At 34.7% G+C, this 21,600-nt stretch overlaps 1 protein-coding gene across 1 annotated transcript; it reads right to left on the bottom strand.

Moving 5' to 3' along the window:
* Positions 1-2,019: 2,019 nt before the first annotated feature.
* LOC128549472 (uncharacterized) lies at positions 2,020-20,817 on the bottom strand. Its single transcript, XM_053526117.1, has 3 exons — positions 19,980-20,817; positions 3,203-3,361; positions 2,020-2,151 (listed from the first exon to the last, which is right to left on the bottom strand). The coding sequence occupies exons 1-3, from the start codon at positions 20,550-20,552 to the stop codon at positions 2,020-2,022; spliced, it is 864 nt and encodes a 287-aa protein (XP_053382092.1). The 5' UTR covers positions 20,553-20,817.
* Positions 20,818-21,600: the final 783 nt, after the last annotated feature.

The following is a 21,600-nucleotide window of genomic DNA, read 5'->3' as shown; positions in this document are numbered from 1 at the left end:
AAACATGTACATATAAATGTCCCATTTATAACTACATTATATCAAATAAGAATACAGTTGCCAGACTTACCTAAAAATATTTAAAAATTCCAATATTTTAGAAATGTGGATACTTCTTTGTGAACTTCAGTTATACCCCGCCCAAATATAATTAAAGATGAAAACTGACAGACTCATGGTTTCCCATCCAAAAAAGTTACAAGCTTTAATTTTGAGACATGAACATTTTTACAGCTGAAACTTCAAGTTGTAATTTTTACAGCTGTATTTTGTGAGAACTGCATGTTTTACACCTGTAAATTTTCAATGACCTTTCTGGTCATTTTTCCACTTCACAGGTCTTTTACAGCTGTAATTTAAAAAAACAGTTCATTTACAGCTGTCAAACGACTGTAAAACATTTCGAATTATGCAAATAGATACAACTGTAAAAAACTTCAGCTTAAAATGGAAAAAGTACATCTGTAAAAATGAAATTTTACAACAGCTGTAAAAAGAGCTCCACAGTTAAGCTGATAGAAAAATAAACAGGTGGTTGAAAAAGAACACATATTTTTTAAGGGACGAAAGCAGAGGTATAAAAGTTTAGGTTGAATTTGTAATTTTCTAGAAAAGGTAGCAAGTATACTAAAAAGGCAAAAAAAAAAAGATCTTGTAATAAAAATAAACAGTAATGAAATATGTTTACAGTATATCTATTGCAAAATTCAAGAGTAGGTATAGTCCAAAGTAGATACTGTGCATCAGATCTTGTTTTCTTTCTTTGTCAACATGATAACAAAATACAAATATTTAATTATTTCACTTTAACTTTATCAGCTCAAATATAAATGTCAGTAATTTAATCATGAACATAAAATATGTCCATTTTAATAACTACATTTATATCAAATAATAAAACAGTTAGGACACTTACTCATAATAATAAAATTCCAATATTTTATAAAATGTGGTTTCCTTTGTGAACCGCAGTTATACCCCCGCCAAATTTAATTAAAGAAAGACTGACAGTACTCATGTTCCCTCCAAAAAAGTTCAGCTGTAATTTTGAGACATGACATTTTACAGTTCTGTTAACGTTCAACTGTAATTTTACATCTGTATTTTGTGAGACCTGCAATGTTTTACACCTCTGCAAATTTCAATTGAATTTACTGGTCATTTTCCCCACTTACAGTCATATACAGCTGTAAATTAAAAAAACCTGTTTCATTTACAGACTTTTAGACAGCCTGTAAAACAGTCCTTTCTTTTCGCACAGGATTCGCCTATCTGATGTTACTTTTTCTGCATAGAATACAAGATTCAACTTAGCTTATCAGAAAAAAGATAATCCGATTATTTTTTTTATTTATCCAGGCGTATTCACATGCACACACACCAGCCTATATAATGTTAAAGAAATGCACATACCTCTCTTTTCAACTTATTTATTCATCTTCTTTGTTCCTGTCGTTGATCTCTACAATTTTCTCTTTATTTTTTCATCCGCTTTTTTGCAGATAACTTTTTCAGTTCCGCTTCGGCCTTGACTTCCGAACTTTGATTAGCCCCTTTATCTGTAGACTCGTCATCTTTTCACTCCAGTTTCGGCTTCGACTTTCAACTTGCTAACCCCTTTATCAGTAGATTCTTTAATCTGTTTCACACCAGTTTCGGCTTCGAGTTTCAGCTTGCTAATCCCTTTATCAGTAGACTCTTCTATCTGTTTCACTCCAGTTTCGGCTTCGACTTTCAAGTTGCTAACCCCCTTTATCAGTATCTTCTTCTATCCTGTTTTCACCCAAGTTCCTCCAACTTCGGCTTTTGACTCCAACTTTGTTTAACCTGTTTATCTGCACACTCGCGTATCTGTTTCTTAGCAACATCAGCTTCTGATTGTACTTTTGTAAGCGATTCCTTTGTTTGCTTTTCTATTTTATCAATTGCAGATTTTAAAGCATTATCTAGTTAGACATTTGATACCTCTCCATGATTAGCATTGCTAACAGACCGTTTGTGGTATTGTGTGGCCAGTTTCTACACTTTCTTTTCAGCTTCTATTCTGTGTACATCTATTTCAGTCCGGATTTTATCTTGAACTGCCTTGGCAACATCATCCAGCACGTCCCGGATATCGTCTTTACCAATGATCAAAGTATCGTTTTGAAGCTGGAATATCATACAGGACCGTAAAAATCGTTGAAATATAACAAGATTAATTTTTGAAAGTATGAACAATTACCTTTTAATATCAATTAATATTTTTGTTTGTCTTAACAGTTCTGTGTTTTAGGTTTAAATAGAGCACAACCGATTTCATATGTACATGTATATTAATTAAGTATTCACATTATATCCAAAACCTTAATCTTTTGTTTAACAAATGTTATACATGTGTTTATTCTATTTTTATTTTTTGTTGGGATTTCACACCACCGACACAATTTCTCACGGTCATCATGCCGATTTTCCAGCTTAATGGTGGTAGAACAGACCCCAGGTGCCCCTCCGTGCATAATTTCATCACGAGCGGTCACCTGGTAAGTAACACCTGGACCTTTCTTAAGCCACCGGTGGCTCTCACGTGAAGAGTTCTAACGGCCCCCAATCAGTTCGAACCCACACTCGATGAGGGGCAAAAGTTTGAAGGTCAACGACTCTAAACCACACGGCCACGAGGCCCCTTTATTACAAGTGTATTTGTATTGGCATTGAATATTTAATGTGCATATACAAACACAGAGAATTTCTATATTTTGTCATACTAGATTCATCTTCCTAGGATTTTACATAAATTAAGATAATATCTAAAATGAACTAGTGAAATTTAGTGGATATCTATATACATCTTTTAAAAAAATAAAAAATTCTTATATGAAACATACACGGAAATTTGAGAAATAAAGGCATAATTATTTGACGCATTTTAGTCGCAAAGAAAGGGTGATACTGCTTCTTTTGATGTAACGTTCTATAAAAGACGGAGTAGAGGGGGGGGGGAAATGAATATCATAATTGCGTTACACTTGAAAAGAAATAAATATATTTTGAGGAATAGTTTGAACATTTTTAGTTTTGACCGACTGATCATAAACAACTATTAATAACAGCATGTCCCTCAAATTCGGGTAGGCTTGAGTTGTTTTGTTTCTAAAAACATGTAAATAAGACTTAGAATATGGAAACTTACTTTTTACAGAAAATCTAAAATAACAACTACCTGTTGTAATTTCGTTTTAGCATTCTGTGCAGCTTTATTAGCAGATAAATATGCAGGATCTGATAGCAGATTCTGTAAGTCGGTAAAATACTGTTGTAAATCAGTATCCTCCACCTCCAATTGTGGGGAATGTCGAACTGCTTTGCCTACCTCTCTACCCTACAAATAAATTTCACAAAAACTGTTCAGAATCTGAGTAATAGTACATTAAACAAACCTTACGATTGGCCAATTTCAGTTGGCAAATGCTAATTCAAAGAATGCATTTTCAATAATATATTTTAGCATACTTTTATGTATTTCTTTTATTATTTTTATTAAGACTGCAGAATATTCAACCGCTGAATAAAAGCAAGTGGTTTTAAGGGGTATTGATCGTTTTTAAAAACTATAAAATAGTTTGTAAAACCACAGGTGTATGATGTAACTGAAATAAAAAAAAAACAGATATCATATCAAGAAAACATAACATTTCTTAATAATATTATTTGGCATTGTTTTCATACAACTCTCCTTTGTTATGTAATAAGTTTGACAGATATATAAAACGAACACGGGATTATCAACCCTTGATGTCTGCTGAAAGCACAGTAATATCAGCTATTTAATGTATTTTAGCATGTAGATTTTAATAAAAATGATGATGGTTGTTAATTTTTGTTTGTTGTAAACATTGCCGCTTATCCTCTCATTAGATTTCTAACCTTCAATAAACAATTAAGTTACACGTATAAAAGCAGTTAGAGTAGGAATCCATTTAGACAATGAACAAGTCTATAGTTTATTATCTGCTGATGACGGTAGTACTTACTGCAAGGAAAGGAAATGATTGCAAAGTATGTTTAGATGTATTGGACAACTGGTGTAGTATGAATTCTATGATTATTTATCAAGATAAAAGCAATATTGTACACTTTCGTTCACAGTCGACCAATAGAACTACATTTTACTTCTCGTGTGGTGGTCATGCTTTACAAATTGCAGGGCAGTATACATATATGGGTCTTTTACTTACAGAATATTTATATTACAACAAAACAGCCAAATGTGTAGCTCAGAGTGCGAGCACGGCTTTAGGGTTACTGATTGCTAAATCAAAATCTATGGATACCATGTCATATAATGTTTTTCTCACACTATACGATCCAACAGTATGACCAGTTATTGCATATGGAGCTTCAATATGGGACCTAAAATCACACTCATATATCAATGCCGTATAGAACAATGCGACTTTACTATCGGAAAGTATACACCTAGTGCTGCTGTTTATGGGGAATTAGCGTGGTAACCACCACATGTGAAACAGCTAAGATCTGTTAGTCAATAATGACATAGATTTATGACAATCGAAGTTAATAGAGTAAACTATAAAGTTTTTCAATACAGGTTTGCTGAAAAGTGGTCATAGATGTAAAAATTGGCAATGTGAATATCTTCAGTGTTTACAGAAGTTAGATTCAGTTGATGTTTCAAGACAGTGTGCCAATATGTCATCTAAAAACTACTGTAATAAAACTGTAAAAGTACCTATGTGAGTTTATAAAGCTTAATGAAATACTCTTATAAGCCTAGACACTGGTACAAGTTGAAGAGGGGAAATAAACTAAGGACTATAAATTTTCTAAAAGAGGACTTTTAACGAAGAATATACCTTTACAAGAACAGAGCCTCTTTCCAATAAGTTAAGATGTGCAGACAGTCGCCAATTAATTAGAGTCCAGAATATATGTAAACCGCCCCCCTATTGAAGTACAGAAATTGTCCCATTTGAAAATCGTCATAGAAAATAAAAACACGTACTTTTCGAATGTTGTTCATATATGAATTAAGGCAAACCAATGTAAACAAAACATCTATAAAAATATGAACATGAATTATGCTATTTACAGAAGATGAAAATTTAGTATAACATCCTGTATAATAAGGTTTGAATTTTATAAACATTGTATAAAAACACTGATGGTTTATATCCTTATAAATAAGGTCTTATATGGTGAGTATTAATCACCCTGAGAAGCAGTTGCTTATTAATTCTCTAATGAGTTCTGATCAACGGTAAATCGGATATTTTTGACCCATTCTTATTGCACAATAGTGCCTAAAATTAACTACGTTATTTTGGTTTTAAGACTTTTCTACCTTTAAATTAGCCCCTGCTCCTCATATAATTATATAAAAAAGAGTTTAGCCAAGATGTGTGTGTACAAATTAACCTGTGGATAAAAAGTCTTCAGAATTCAGTAATAATATAAATACTAGATTTTCTTAAAATTACTCAGTTACTGTCAGAGGTAATCTTTATAGATTGACACATAAAACATACACTCTTGCACACACACACATACATCATGCACCAACACAACACAATCACAACACAGTACACACCTGTACGCACGCACGCGCCAATACTACACATTCACACCACTTGAATATAAATACAGACACAATATACTCGGAAAAGTAATACCTCCCCATCACACAGTTTTTGTGGTAGACATATTGTTGTACTTCAGTCTGTGCGTCTGTCAGTCTGTCTGCCTGTCTGTCTGTAAAAAAAATATCTTGTCCTCACATAAGTCGAACATTTCTTATCAGATCTTCACCAAACTTAAACAAAATGTGTATGACAACATGAACTTGGACAAGTTCGATAAATTTAACCACTAGTCAAAGTCCATCAGCACTTTGGAGTTTTATGGCCCTTAAATTACAGAAAATTGACGCGTTTTACTCTTTCCGCGCAATAAAGTGGAACATTTTTCATCCGATCATCACCAAGCTTGAAACAAAATGTGTTGGTCTACAGGTCTCGGTCAAGTTCGATAGCTTTTTTAAATTGGATCAAGCACTTTGGTTATGAACCTTGAATTACACGAAAATCGGCCATTTTACTCCTATCACGCCCAAGTTTAAACATTTTTCATCCGACATTACAAGCTGACCCAAATAATTTGTTACAAAACTCCTCGGCCAAGTTCATTAACTATCCAAATCGCCTTATGGCGCTCAGAATTTAGTCTCTGAAATTACCCAAAATCAATCTTTTTACCCTTCCAAGGTATATTTGTAGTAATTAAAACAGCATATAAAAACTAACTTGACATTAGACATTCGGCAGTTGTGGGAAGCATGCTCTTTTCTCAAGCCTCTCCGTTTTATAATGCTGCGAATTTTATAAACAAAGTGTGAATATCTTTATGGTTTGAGTTCTCAGATAGTCTCTTGTAATTCTATTCAAGAATGGCAAATATAATTACGTTGTATAGTATGTGGTCTAACGGACTTTCGGACACTAACATATGCATCTTATCCTACATTTTGAAGCAAAATACCCCATTAGTATTTAAACAATACCCCATTCCGATCGAGTAAATGACGTAAAACAAAAGTGTTAGTTAACTTGTTACAGCAGAAACTGGTTTGTATCTGTTTCTAATCAAGATGTTTTTCTTATCTTTATCAAGGTCCAAGTATATTTCCTTGGAAAAATAAAATGTTTAATTTCGCGTAAAAAAAATAATGAGTTATCACTTTACGGAAAGTTTTTTAATATATGAAATCCAGGCGAATAAAGTGACGAAATCATTTATTTAAGAAAAAATAACAATTATAAGATTTAAACCCTTTAAATAAATAAACAATGGAACGATATTTTTGCAAACAACCTGTACTTGATTTATCTTTACACTGTTCGTAATGCAAAGTTATTGATGCATTACATATGTGAATAGGTATTGTCCGTAAGTATTGACCTGGCACTCATTAATCTTCGCCAATATTTTCGGGCATTTTCGTTAATTTACGCAATATTATTATATCCTGAAAGTATGTACATTACTAAAGTAACATGTAAAGTTAATCGATGACACGGTGGCGTAGAGGTAAGGTGTATGACTTCCACACACATTACCACGGGTTCGAAATTACTTTCTGAATAGAGCTTTTTTCTTCAATGTAATGTCTTGTAATGTTACCGTTTATATTAATTTATGTATCATATTTCATAATTTTTGAGTCGGCTAAAGGCTGAAAGCCTTTTGACGAGTCCTTGCTATCCAACGATTCTCTAAACGGACCAAATAACACAGTGAAGGGATGTAGTTCCATTAGATTTCTCAAACTTCAAACAGTTCACTGCATGAATGAAGTTAAGTTGCGTCAATTCCCTTTGCTATGACCAATATACGATGTAATCTGTCATATTTATGACTTGTAATTGTGCAATTTTCGAATGTAACTCATTAAGCATAAATGTGCATTTTAAGAATTGCGCAGGCTTACAAAGCTTGGGTAACATCCAGCGAAAGACAAAAAATAGTTCCAGCAGGGCTCCAGATAAGATGCGTATTAGCGTAAATTACGTATAGAAATAATGCAAATACGCATGTCTAATAATTTCTAAGCGTATAAAAACGTATATAAAATTACAGAAACGCACACAATGCTTTTTTAAAAACAAAATCTGAATCGTCTGGATGCGTTAGGTAACATAGCCAATCAGCCTTAATTCTCCCACATTGAACGTAAACACGCATCGTATGATTTCTATAAACTTTGCGTGGGTTGAATTTTGCAGTCAGTAAACGGATAAATTATCGGAAGAAGAAGCTCTTACTGGTTTGTTTAGTTACTACTGATATTAAAAATGATTTTAATTCTTATTTTTCGAGAAATAAACAAATCGGCGAAACATTAAATTGTATTTCTTGTAGTTTTTGAAATCGAAAGTAGATCGTCTATGTTTCTATGACTCAACTCATGTTTGGCGAAACGAAACAACTTTTTTATGAAAAGATTTAAATAAGAGGTAATTTAACCGTAAACTTCAATGTCAGATACTGCCAATTGCTGCTAAATGTCTTCGTATCATCACAATTTGTAAAATATATTGTTCAAACTGGAGAAAAGTGTAATCGTATCCGGATATAATATTTTGGGTAAATATCGAGCTGTGTTATGAAATTTTAAGAAAAAAACTAAAAACAAACTGAAACTGGTAGGCTATACTGTCAGTACATCAATCATTAGCCGACTCAGGCCATTCAGGCCTTTGATTTTATTTTTTTCTCTTGTTGTATATTTTTCTGGAACGCTGGTGACAGGTAATTTGTCTTTTTATCTAAGATACTTGTAAAATAATTTTATTCCACTTTTTACAACGGGTAAATATGATTAATCTTAATAAATAAACCATAAATATCATGACACGTTTGATCAAATGAGTAAAAAGTCTGCATATAAAATCTGGGAGAAAAAAGATGTGGTCAGACGTAGGACTCGAACCCACAATCCCGATATTGACAGGTAAAAGCTTTGTCCGCACAGCTACCTGCACATGTGACAATACATCAGTTTGGAATTATATATATGTAATATTTAGTTATATCGCTATTTATGTTCGGACACCGGAAATTAATTTACGGAAATATACGGAATATTCATGAGTGCCAGGTCAATACTTACGGACAATATACATGTATAAGTGACCGGTCAGTTTTATAACAGTGGTTCAGGTTGTTATTTAAGTACATATACGTGTCTGTATAATTATTTTATAAGTGATGGCAGATAGTTGTGTGCAACATAACATAAATACTAAGAAAAGGCAGTCATTTTATCAAGGCCGTAGGGTTGGTTCTTGTTTGGGATAAGTACCAGTGGCACAGATAACATTTGAGCCGCGCAATGAGAAAACCAACAATTGACTTAATATATAGACACGAAAACAAACTGAAAGGTCCAGCCGAGTTTCATCTGGATTTTTATACAGCGACCTGGATACATTTTTATTACATGTTTAAGCCAAATGAGCCGTGCCATGAGAAAACCAACATCTGCGCAGACTAGTCAGGATTCACGCTGTTCGCTAACAGTTGGTCTAATTCCCATAGGCTTTGAAACGAATAGCATGGATCCTGAGCAGACTGCGCAGATGCGCAGGCTAGTCTGGAACCATACTGGTCGCAAAGCCACTTTGTTGGTTTTCTCATGGCACGGCTCATTTGGCTTAAACATGTAATAAAACTGTATCTAGGTCGGCTGGATCTTTTAGTTTGTTTTTGGGTCTAGCCGTATTTATATATGCCATCTGCATGGAAAGCGACTTGACACATCACTTTCGTGACATCACACTGAATGTGAAACCGTCACTGATATGACCTGCCATGAAGCTACTGTTCTTGACCTATGCATCACAGGCATATCAATCAGAAATGAAAAATATATAAGAAATACAAAACATAATAAAAACAAAATGGAAAACAAATGACATCATCATCGCTAATGACGTGCGCGTCGTGAGTGGGGGTGGGGGCATGCAGAAGATTACCTGGTGTGTTGCAAGTATGTTAAAGCACCTATTTGTCAATCTGCTGTAACAAACAACCAGGATAAGTCAATGAAAATTTTACCGAACGTATAATAGTGAATTCACAGTATTTGCTTCTTTCACTACTTTATATGTAAAAAATGCCTATGTGTACCCTTTCAAACATTTGTATAGTATCTGAGTTACAAACAGATGTAAAATATGTGACTAGAGCTATCAATTTATTAAAATTGAATATAAAAAGTATTGGTTACTTTACATTTGGGAACACCCTGTAGTTATATTTTTTTGTTTAAAAGTACTCTTCAATCCCTTGCATCAAAACAATAGTCACAGAAAATGTGTATGAATGTGTATATAATGTAAGTGGATGGGACTCAGATAAATGAATAGATACTTCAGAACAAGAAATGACAAGAAATTTCTTAAGTATGCTTTTTTTGTAAATAACAGTCCCATCCACTTACATTATATACACATATACAAACAATAAAAGGACTTCGGACACTTTCTATATGAATTTGCCTACTCCAAGAGTGAAAAATAAACTACTAAGAAATAAGTATTTAGTTACATATATACCATCAAAATACATATTTGCAATTATTTCTTAAAGTCAAATTTTCAATATTTGTTTCATAGAACAGTGATTTTTGTTCTAAATAGAATTATGTACCCTGTTTTATAGATATAAAAAGTGTTTTACTTTATAAAACATTGTTCCCACCCGCGCATCAAAACCATATTTGGCCAGCATATGTAGATATTATTCATACACATTTTCTGTGACTATTGTTTTGATGCAAGGGATTGAAGAGAACTTTTAAACAAAAAAATATAACTACAGGGTGTTCCCAAATGTAAAGTAACCAATACCTTTTATATTTAATTTTAATAAATTGATAGCTCTAGTCACATATTTTACATCTGTTTGTAACTCAGATACTATACAAATGTTTGAAAGGGTACACATAGGCATTTTTTACACATAAAGTAGTGAAAGAAGCAAATACTGTGAATTCACTATTATTCGTTCGGTAAAATTTTCATTGACTTATCCTGGTTGTTTGTTACAGTAGATTGATAAATATGTGCTTTAACATACTTGCAACACACCAGGTAATCTTCAGCATGCCCCCCACCCCCACTCAAGACGCGCACGTCATTAGCGATGATGATGTCATTTGTTTTCCATTTTGTTTTTATTATGTTTTGTATTTCTTATATATTTTTCATTTCTGATTGATATGCCTGTGATGCACAGGTCAAGAACAGTAGCTTCATGGCAGGTCATATCAGTGACGGTTTCACATTCAGTGTGATGTCACGAAAGTGATGTGTCAAGTCGCTTTCCATGCAGATGGCATATATAAATACGGCTAGACGCAAAAACAAATTAAAAGATCCAGCCGACCTAGATACATTTTTATTACATGTTTAAGCCAAATGAGCCGTGCCATGAGAAAACCAACATAGTGGCTTTGCGACCAGTATGGTTCCAGACTAGCCTGCGCATCTGCGCAGTCTGCTCAGGATCCAAGTTATTCGTTTCAAAGCCTATGGGAATTAGACCAACTGTTAGCGAACAGCATGGATCCTGACTAGTCTGCGCAGATGTTGGTTTTCTCATGGCACGGCTCATTTGGCTTAAACATGTAATAAAAATGTATCCAGGTCGCTGTATAAAAATCCACGTGAAACTCGGCTGGACCTTTTAGTTTGTTTTCGTGTCTATATATTAAGTCAATTGTTGGTTTTCTCATTGCGCGGCTCAAATGTTATCTGTGCCACTGGTACTTATCCCAAACAAGAACCATACCTACGGCCTTGATAAAATGTCTGCCTTTTCTTAGTATTTATGTTATGTTGCACACAACTATCTGCCATCACTTATAAAAGAATTATACAGACACGTACATGTACTTAAATAACAACCTGAACCACTGTTATAAAACTGACCGGTCACTTATACATGTATATTGTCCGTAAGTATTGACCTGGCACTCATGAATATTCCGTATATTTCCGTAAATTAATTTCCGGTGTCCGAACATAAATAGCGATATAACTAAATATTACATATATATAATTCCAAACTGATGTATTGTCACATGTGCAGGTAGCTGTGCGGACAAAGCTTTTACCTGTCAATATCGGGATTGTGGGTTCGAGTCCTACGTCTGACCATATCTTTTTTCTCCCAGATTTTATACGCAGACTTTTTACTCATTTGATCAAACGTGTCATGATATTTATGGTTTATTTATTAAGATTAATCATATTTACCCGTTGTAAAAAGTGGAATAAAATTATTTTACAAGTATCTTAGATAAAAAGACAAATTACCTGTCACCAGCGTTCCAGAAAAAATATACAACAAGAGAAAAAAATAAAAAAATTATGAAATATGATACATAAAATAATATAAACGGTAACATTACAAGACATTACATTGAAGAAAAAAGCTCTATTCAGAAAGTAATTTCGAACCCGTGGTAATGTGCGTGGAAGTCATACACCTTACCTCTACGCCACCGTGTCATCGATTAACTTTACATGTTACTTTAGTAATGTACATACTTTCAGGATATAATAATATTGCGTAAATTAACGAAAATGCCCGAAAATATTGGCGAAGATTAATGAGTGCCAGGTCAATACTTACGGACAATACCTATTCACATATGTAATACATCAATAACTTTGCATTACGAACAGTGTAAAGATAAATCAAGTACAGGTTGTTTGCAAAATTATCGTTCCATTGTTTATTTATTTAAAGGGTTTAAATCTTAAAATGTTATTTTTTTTCCTTAAATAAAATGATTTCGTCACTTTATTCGCCTGGAATTCATATATTTAAAACTTCCGTAAAGTGATAACATTATTTTTTTTACGGAAATTAAACATTTTATTTTTCCAAGAAAATATAACCTGACCTAAATAAGATAAGAAAAACATCTTGATAGAAACAGATACAAACCAGTTTCTGCTGTAACAAGTTAACTAACACATTGGCTTATCATTGACTCGAATCGATTTGGGTATTGTTTAAATACTTAATGGGAATTTTGCCTTCAAAATGTAGGCTAGAAGCATATGATAGTGTCCGAAGTCCTTTGCACATACTATACAAGTAATTATAAATGGCCATTCTTGATAGAATTACAAGAGACTATCTATACTCAAACCATAAAATATCACACTATTAAAATCACAGCAAAACTAGAGATGCTTTTGAGAAAAGCGCATGCTTCCCACAACTGCCGAATCATCTAGATAGCAAGTCAGATTTTATATGCTGTTTACTACGAATATACCTTTGAAGAGTAAAAAGATTGATTTTGGGTAATTCAAGAGCTATAATTCTGAGGCGTCTCACGCGATTTGGCTAGTTAATGAACTTGGCCGAGGAGTTATAGTAAAAATTATTTGGTTCAGCTTTTGTAAAGATCGGATGAGAAATGTTTAACTTAGGGCGCTGATAGAGTAGAATGGCCGATTTTCGGTAATTCAAGGGTCATAATCCAAAGTGCTTGATCCAATTTAAAAAGCTACCGAACTTGACCGAGGACCTATGGCCAAACACATTTTGTTCAAGCTTGTTGATGATCGGATGAACAATGTTCCACTTTGTGCGCTGAAAAGAGTAAAACGGTCAATTTTCTGTAATTTAAGGGCCATAACTCCAAAGTGCCTGCATGGATTTGACAAGTAATTAAATTTATCGAACTTGGCCAAGTTCATGTTGTCATACACATTTTGTTTAAGTTTGGAGAAGATCTGATAAGAAATGTTCGACTTAGTGAGGACAAGATTTTTTGACTGACAGACAGGCAGACAGACTGACAGACACACAGACTGAAGTAAATCAATATCTCTCCCACACAACTGTGTGATGGGATATATACCTTTTCCGAGTATATTGTGCTGTATTTATTTCAAGTGGTGTGAATTTGTAGTATTGGCGCGTGCGTGCGTACATGTGTGTACTGTGTTGTGATTGTGTTGTGTTGTGCATGCATGTATGTGTGTGTGTGCGAGCCTGTATTTTTATGTGTCAACAATAAAGTATTACCTCTGACAGTAACTGAGTAATTTCTATGAAAATCTAGTATTTATATTAATACTGAATTACCGAAGACTTTTTATCACAGTTAATTTGTACACACACATCTTTTGCAGCAACTCATTTTTTATATAATTAAACTGAGGAGCAGAAGCTAATTTAAAGTTAGAAAAGTCTTAAAACCAAAATAACGCATTAAGAATCAGAGTAGCAATATAGGCACTATTGAGCAACTAAGGAATGGTCTAAAAAAACCGATATCACCGTTGATCAGATCAAGGATGAACTAATCAGCAACTGCTTCTTAGATTTGATTAAATTCTCAACATATCGAGACATTATTTATATTGATAAAACATCAGTGTTTTCATACAATGTTAAAAATTCAACCTTATTATACAGGATGTCAAACTAATTTTTTATCTTCTGTTAAATTAGCAAAATTCATGTTCATATTAGATGTTTTGTTTAACATTGGTTGCCTTAATTCATCATATGAACAACATTCGAAAAGTACGTGTTTTCATTTTCTACTGACGATTTTCAAATGGGACATATTCTGTCTTCAATAGGGAGGTTTTCATATCTTCTGGCCTCTAATCTAACTGGCGCTACACCACATGTAACTTTATTGAAAGAGACTCTGTGCTTTAAAGGTATATTCAAGTTCACATAATCTTCAGTTACAAAGTCCTCTTTTAGAAATTTATACGTCCTTAGTTTATTTCCCCCTCTTCAACTTGTACCAGTGTCTAGACTTATAAGAGTATTCCATTCAGCTTTATAATAAACATCTTCTTGTTCAAAACAACAGGGCCTATGGCTTTGATATTTGGTATGAAGCATCATCTATTGGTCCTCTACTAAATTATTTAGATTATTTCCTCGGGATAAGTATGGCCCGCCCTGGGGGCCACATGGTTTACATAGACTTATATAGGGGAAAACTTGGCTTGAAAATCTTCTTGTCCAAACCACAAAGCCTGGGGCTTTGACATTTGTAATGAAGCATCATCTAGTGGTTCTCTGCCAAGTTTATTCAAATTATCCCCCTAGGGTCAAATATGGCCCCGCCCCGGGGGTCACATTGTTTATATAGAATTATATAGGGGAAAAAAGAAAAACCTTTTGTCCAAAACCACAGGGCCTAGGGCTTTGATATTTTGTATGTGACATCATCTAGTGGTTCTCTACTAGGATTATTGAAATTATTCCCCGAGGGTCAAATATGGCTCCGCCCTGGGGGTCACATGGTTCATATAGACTTATATAGGGAAAAGGTTTTAAAATCTTCTTGTAAATAACCTACAACATTTAAATTTGGACCACATGTATGATTTTGAGTGGCAAGATAAACCTTGACATGAACAGACTCAATCAAACCGAGTCTGCAATTTTCACTGTTTGGTTTGTTCTCGATGCTTCCGAGGGATCTACTTTCCGGATTTTATTTTTACTTCACAACAGCGGGTGTTAAGTGCTGTGTGGCGGCCGAAAAAGTCACCCCGACTTCATCTCAGTGTTGTTATATTTTCTGGTCCTTCGGGATCATTAATTCCAATTCATTCAGATTTGAAGATTGAATACTGCTTAAGCCGGTGCTAGGGGACGTGGGCAGTGTTGCATTTTCCATTACTGCCCATGAACAGACTCAATCAAACCGAGTCTGCAATTTTCACTGTTTGCTTTGTTCTCGATGCTTCCGAGGGATCTACTTTCCGGATTTTATTGACCTTGATTTGACCTAGTGACCTACTTTCACATTTCTCAAGCTACAACTTTCAAATTTGGACCATATGCGCAGTTTTGTGCACTGAAAAAAAATTGACCTTGACATTGACCTAGTGACCTACTTTCACATTTTTGAAGGTACAGGCTTAAAATTTTGACCACATGTATAGTTTCGTGTTCCAAAATGAAATTTGACATTGATTTTGACCTAGTGACCTACTTTCACATTTCTCATGATACAGCCTTCAAATTTGGACCACATGCATAGTTTTGTGTACCGAAACACATTTTGACCTTTGACCAAATGACCTACTCTCACATTTTTGAAGGTACAGGCTTCAAATTTGGACCACATGCATAGTTATGTGTTCCGAAATAAAATTTGACCTTGAGTTTGACCTAGTGACCTACTTTCACATTTCTCAAGCTACAGCCTTCAAATTTGGACCACTTGCATAGATTTGTATACCGAAATAAACTTTAACCTTAAGATTGACCTAGTGACCTACTCTCAAATTTCTCAAACAACAGCCTTCAAACTTGATGCACATGCATATTCTTGTGTACAAAGAACTTTGTCCTTGAAATTGATCCAGTGACCTACTTTCACATTTCTCAAGCTACAGCTTTCGAATTTGGACCACATGCACAGTGTTGTGAACGGAAATGAAAATTTGACCTTTAGCTAGTCAATAAGTCTTGAAATTTGGAACACTCAAAAATGGCACATTGGTGGGCGCCAAGATGACAGACGTTTTTGTGAGAAGTAATTGAAAGTGAAAGCCGTCTCAGCCCTCTAACAACGGGTGATGTGAAACCCTATTACAAAGATATTAAATGGACTCCATTATCTCAAGTTAACTTAGAAGATAAAGTGTTTTATAACATTCCTTCAAATGTAATTGCTATTAGTGACACGTGGGGTAGAATATATGTGAACTGTTGAGACTAAAGATGACTTAAGGTCCTGAAACGTATCTGATAATTACCTTGGGTTGTTAAATGATTCTTTTTGTTTTGTTTTTCAGAAGGAATAACACCAAGGTCACGGTGACGTTCCTTTCGAAAACTTGTTTCCACTCATAAGATTTTTATGCGATTACATTTAATATAGAGTTCGGTTTAAACCGGTGCTCTGGGGCATGAGACGTGTTGCATAGTTCAATACATTTCATGAACAGACTCAATCAGACCGAGTCCGTACTATTCTAGTAGGTCACTAGGTCAAAATTAATGTCAAATAATCATTTCGGAACACGAAACTATACATGTGGTCAAAATTTTAAGCCTGTACCTTCAAAAATGTGAAAGTAGGTCACTAGGTCAATGTCAAGGTCAATTTTTTTTTCAGTGCACAAAACTGTGCATATGGTCCAAATTTGAAAGTTGTAGCTTGAGAAATGTGAAAGTAGGTCACTAGGTCAAATCAAGGTCAATAAAATCCGGAAAGTAGATCCCTCGGAAGCATCGAGAACAAAGCAAACAGTGAAAATTGCAGACTCGGTTTGATTGAGTCTGTTCATGGGCAGTAATGGAAAATGCAACACTGCCCACGTCCCCTAGCACAGGCTTAAGCAGTATTCCATCTTCAAATCTGAATGAATTGGAATTAATGATCCCGAAGGACCAGAAAATATAACAACACTGAGATGAAGTCGGGGTGACTTTTTCGGCCGCCACACAGCACTTAACACCCGCTGTTGTGAAGTAAATAAAATCCGGAAAGTACATCCCTCGGAAGCATCGAGAACAAAGCAAACAGTGAAAATTGCAGACTCGGTTTGATTGAGTCTGTTCATGCCAAGGTTAATCTTGCCACTCAAAATCATACATGTGGTCCAAATTTAAATGTTGTAGGTTATTTACAAGAAGATTTTAAAACCTTTTCCCTATATAAGTGTATATGAACCATGTGACCCCCAGAGCGGAGCCATATTTGACCCTAGGGGAATAATTTCAATAATCCTAGTAGAGAACCACTAGATGATGTCACATACAAAATATCAAAGCCCTAGACCCTGTGGTTTTGGACAAAATGTTTTTCTTTTTTCCCTATATAAGTCTATATAAACAATGTGACCCCCGGGGCGGGGCCATATTTGACCCTAGGGGGATAATTTGAATAAACTTGGCAGAGAACCACTAGATGATGCTTCATTACAAATGTCAAAGCCCCAGGCTTTGTGGTTTGGACAAGAAGATTTTCAAGCCAAGTTTTTCCCTATATAAGTCTATGTAAACCATGTGACCCCCAGGGCGGGCCATACTTAACCCCAGGGGAATAATCTGAATAATTTAGAGAGGACCAATAGATGATGCTTCATACCAAATATCAAAGCCCTAGGCCCTGTTGTTTTGAACAAGAAGATTTTTAAAGTTTTTCCCTATATAAATCTATGTAAATTATAGAAATAAACAAAGGGCCATAACTGACTTAATATTGTTGAACCAGTCTGATTTTAAGGGGGACACAACTAGGGTACAAATACATCATTCTGACAAAGTTTGGTCAAAATCCCCCTTGTAGTTTCTGAGGAGATGCGATAACGAGAAATTGTTAACGGAAGAACGTAAGGACGACGGACTACGGACGCATAGTGATTTAAATAGACCACCATCTGGTAATGGTGGGCTAATAAACATGTTTGATCTAGCGATCTCATGGAAACAAATATTCGAGCAAATGTTCATTAAGATTGGGCAAAAAAGTGGTATCTTGAGTTTAAAAAACTATTTTCTCAGATATGATTAGTGACCTAGTTTTTACTCCAGATGACCAATATTCAAGTTCGACCTAGAATTCATCAAAGCAATTATTCTGACCAAATTACATGACGGCCAATTGAAAAATGCAATCTCTATCGCATACACAATTTTTTACTTTGATTTGAAATAGCTACCTTGTTTTTGACATCAGATACAAATTTAACCCATATTCAACATCACCAAGATTTCATCAAGAAAATCATTTTGACATTATTTTTTGGAGATCGATTGATAAATACAGCCTCTATCGCATGCAAAACGTTTTTCTTTTATTAGACATAGTGACCTCGTTTTCTTTTACCCAAACTGACCCATATCCAAACCTGACCTAGATGTTATCAATGCAATTATTTCGATTAAATTTCATAAAGATCGATTGAAAAATACAGCTTCTATCGCATACACAACTTTTTATTGACCTAGATGTTTCAGCCCAGATGGCTCTAATTCATACTTGATCCAGATTTAATCAAGGCAATCATTTCGACCAAATTTCATGAAGGTCTATTGAAAAAATACAGCTTCTATCGCATACAAAAGATTTTTTTACTTGACCTAGTGACCTCCTTTTTACACTAGATGACCCATACTCGAACTTGTCAAGTCAATCATTCTGACTAAATGACATGAAAATCAATTGAAAAATACAGTCTATATCGCATACACAGGATATTCCTATAGATTGACTTAGTGGCCTAAATTGACCTAAATTCTACCAAATCAATCATTCTGATTAAATTACATGAAAATTAATTGAAATATACAGTCCCTATCGCATACACAAGATTTGTTTTTATAATTTGACCTAGTGGCCTAGCTTTTGATCCAGATGACCCATTTTCAAACTTGAGATATAGATCTTATAAAGGAAATCATTCTGGCCAAATTTCATGAAGATCTATTGATAAATACAGCCTGTATCGCATACACAAGATTTTTCTTTGATTTGACCTAGTGACCAGGTTTATGACTGGATTTTCGAGTTTGGCCCAGATTTCATTAAGTTATCATTCTGATGAAGGCTCATGAAGATCAGTTGAAAAATACAGTCTCTATCGCATATACATGCTATATGTTGACAGGCAGACACCGGACATCGAGCGCTCATTAAAGCATTGCTCAGGTGAGCTAAAAAAAACAATCCTGCCATTATATTCCTTGGTTGCATTCTGTGTCTATAGTTTGTACCAAGTTACAGGAATATTAAGTATCGGGTTGCAAGTTATTAATATGTCAAGACTAATGACAACTTAATGTGACTTTAATATTTGAATCTGTAATTCCAGAAAACTATGTACTGCCAAAAAGGCATTTCCATGAGTCAATACATCGAACAATTATTGACTGGACCAGAAAATGACCAAAGTTTTGACCTTAAGAGTGACTTGACCTTCGTGCTAAGGTAAGGAATCTAGTGCATAACATGCCATCTTGTTATGAAAAGTAGCTGCTGAGCCAAGATACGTGAAAATGTCTTCACTGGTTGCAGTGTTATACACCGAGCTAGTACTTGATAAACCGTCTAGGGGACTGACGGACGGACGAACAATGAGCACACTAATGGCCAATGATCAGAAGGAACAACATTCATCCTAACGCAATCCATTTATTTCACTTCGGGTTTTGTGGTCGTATACATTGGCAGCCATACCTTTGCATGGCAGTTGCTGACGAATTACTTTTTAATGCAATTTGAACTGAATCAAAATTTCAAAATATCTTATGATTATTCAAACATTTCATCATGCGCAGCGTCTAGGCATGGATGAATCTTGTTTCTAACGTGCTCAGTAAGGTACATGTAAACTTCTGAAAGACACAAACCGAATATTCTCAATAAATTTCAAAATCTAACCGCTTTTATAGTCATTTAGACATACCTGTTCAAAGATGTTGGATTTCTTGGAAAGGTCGTCTTGAACTTTTGCCTGAAATGCTTTATAGTTGATAATTACACTATTGATTCCATTGAAATCAGTTTCTGCTGCATCCGTCACATCCTTGTATCCGTCTGGCGGCATGAAACATTTAGCAACTTCCCATGCGTTGCTACACCACTGACTGGCATCAGTGTTTTTATATGACGGACCGCAGAAACGGTGAGCATTCTGGATTTCTTTTTTGAAATTATGACAGATCTTGTTAGGGCAGCCAGCTAGGAGATATTGCGTTGCAGAATTTCTATGGAATTTGCATTTCCCACGTCCAACATTGCAAATTCTATTCGTAGGACAAACAATGACATTTTCTGTACAACAACTAGAACATGTGGTACCAGCAACAAGTCCATTGTTGTTGCAAATGTCACTCAAACATTTCTGCTGGAACTGTTCTATTTCATCATAAACAAAAGGTTCTATACCTTGTTTAGTATACAAAACACCTAATCCAGCCTTAATCCAATTCTTGAATTTTGATCCCGATAGTTTTGAACTATACAATGGAGTAGCCATAGTTGTAGTTACACAACTGATTAAGTAACGTAATCAATTATGTTCAGTCATTGATTTCAGTATTACACACAAATTATTTTTAGGTTTATCATACTTATCTATAAAGCTAAGAAATATTTCTTCGGAAAAAGTCTATTCTGCTTGACTATCCGATCTTTGAAATTGTCAGCTGCAGGGACGACTCTTTGGCATTCTTTTAGAAATTTCCCTGAACCAGTGTCGATTTTTGCCATTATGGTCGGCTGTCTGCAAAAGTGAAACAAAGATTTACTATTAGAAAACTTTGTGTGGTAAAAATAGCAAGTTCCCACTGACGTCGTTCTAGCATGTAATCAGACATTCCAGGATATCCAGTGAGACTTGTTTTAATTAAGTGATGTGTTTATTTGAATACATACTTTGCTAGCGAAATAATTGAAAAAAAACTCACTAAATAGTAGGCATTGTAACTAAAAATACAAACTTCCAGTAGGTGCTATCTATATTAGATGTATGTGAAGTTAACTGCATCAAAATACAAGGCCTAAAAAAATTAAAATACCATTTCCAGAAAAAGAGTTATTTGAGCTGAAAAAATGATCCCGGATGAAATATTTGGAAAAAATGGAGACAACTCCGCAAAGACTTTATGACAGGCTTAGGTGACTATTGACCTCCAACCTGGTGCAAATTACCTACTTTTTACCTCTAATCATGAAACAAGAGCTCGTCGAACACGAAATGCCCCCCTTGATGCATTTAGTAATTGCACAAGGAACAGAAATTATATGCTCACTGTAAACAAAAGTTCTACCATTCTGGTTTAATCTGACACAAAACTATGCATGTGGTCCAAATTTTAAGCCTGTACCTTCAAAAACGTGAAAGTAGGTCACTAGGTCAATGTCCAGGTCAAAGTTTTTTTCGGTGCACAAAACTATGCATGTGGTCCAAATTAGAAGGCTGTAGCTACAGAAATGTTAAAGTAGGTCACTAGGTGAAGGTCAAGGTCAACTCATGTCAAGGTTCATCTTGCAACTCAAAACCATACATGTGGTCAAAATATAAA

This window comes from Mercenaria mercenaria, chromosome 16 (assembly GCF_021730395.1).
Source record: "Mercenaria mercenaria strain notata chromosome 16, MADL_Memer_1, whole genome shotgun sequence".
Lineage (NCBI taxonomy): Eukaryota > Metazoa > Mollusca > Bivalvia > Venerida > Veneridae > Mercenaria > Mercenaria mercenaria.
Note: the sequence above shows the minus strand (reverse complement) of the source record. Positions and strands in the feature narration are given on the sequence as shown.

Bases quoted from the DNA above. Each gene is read 5' to 3' on its own strand.
- LOC128549472 (XM_053526117.1), bottom strand. From the start codon at position 20,552: ATGGCTACTCCATTGTATAGTTCAAAACTATCGGGATCAAAATTCAAG. The intron at 3,362-19,979 runs GTATGTCTAAAT...ATTTATTTGTAG, and splicing joins AATCCAACATCTTTGAACAG to GGTAGAGAGGTAGGCAAAGC. The intron at 2,152-3,202 runs GTAGTTGTTATT...ATGATATTCCAG, and splicing joins CTAAAACGAAATTACAACAG to CTTCAAAACGATACTTTGAT.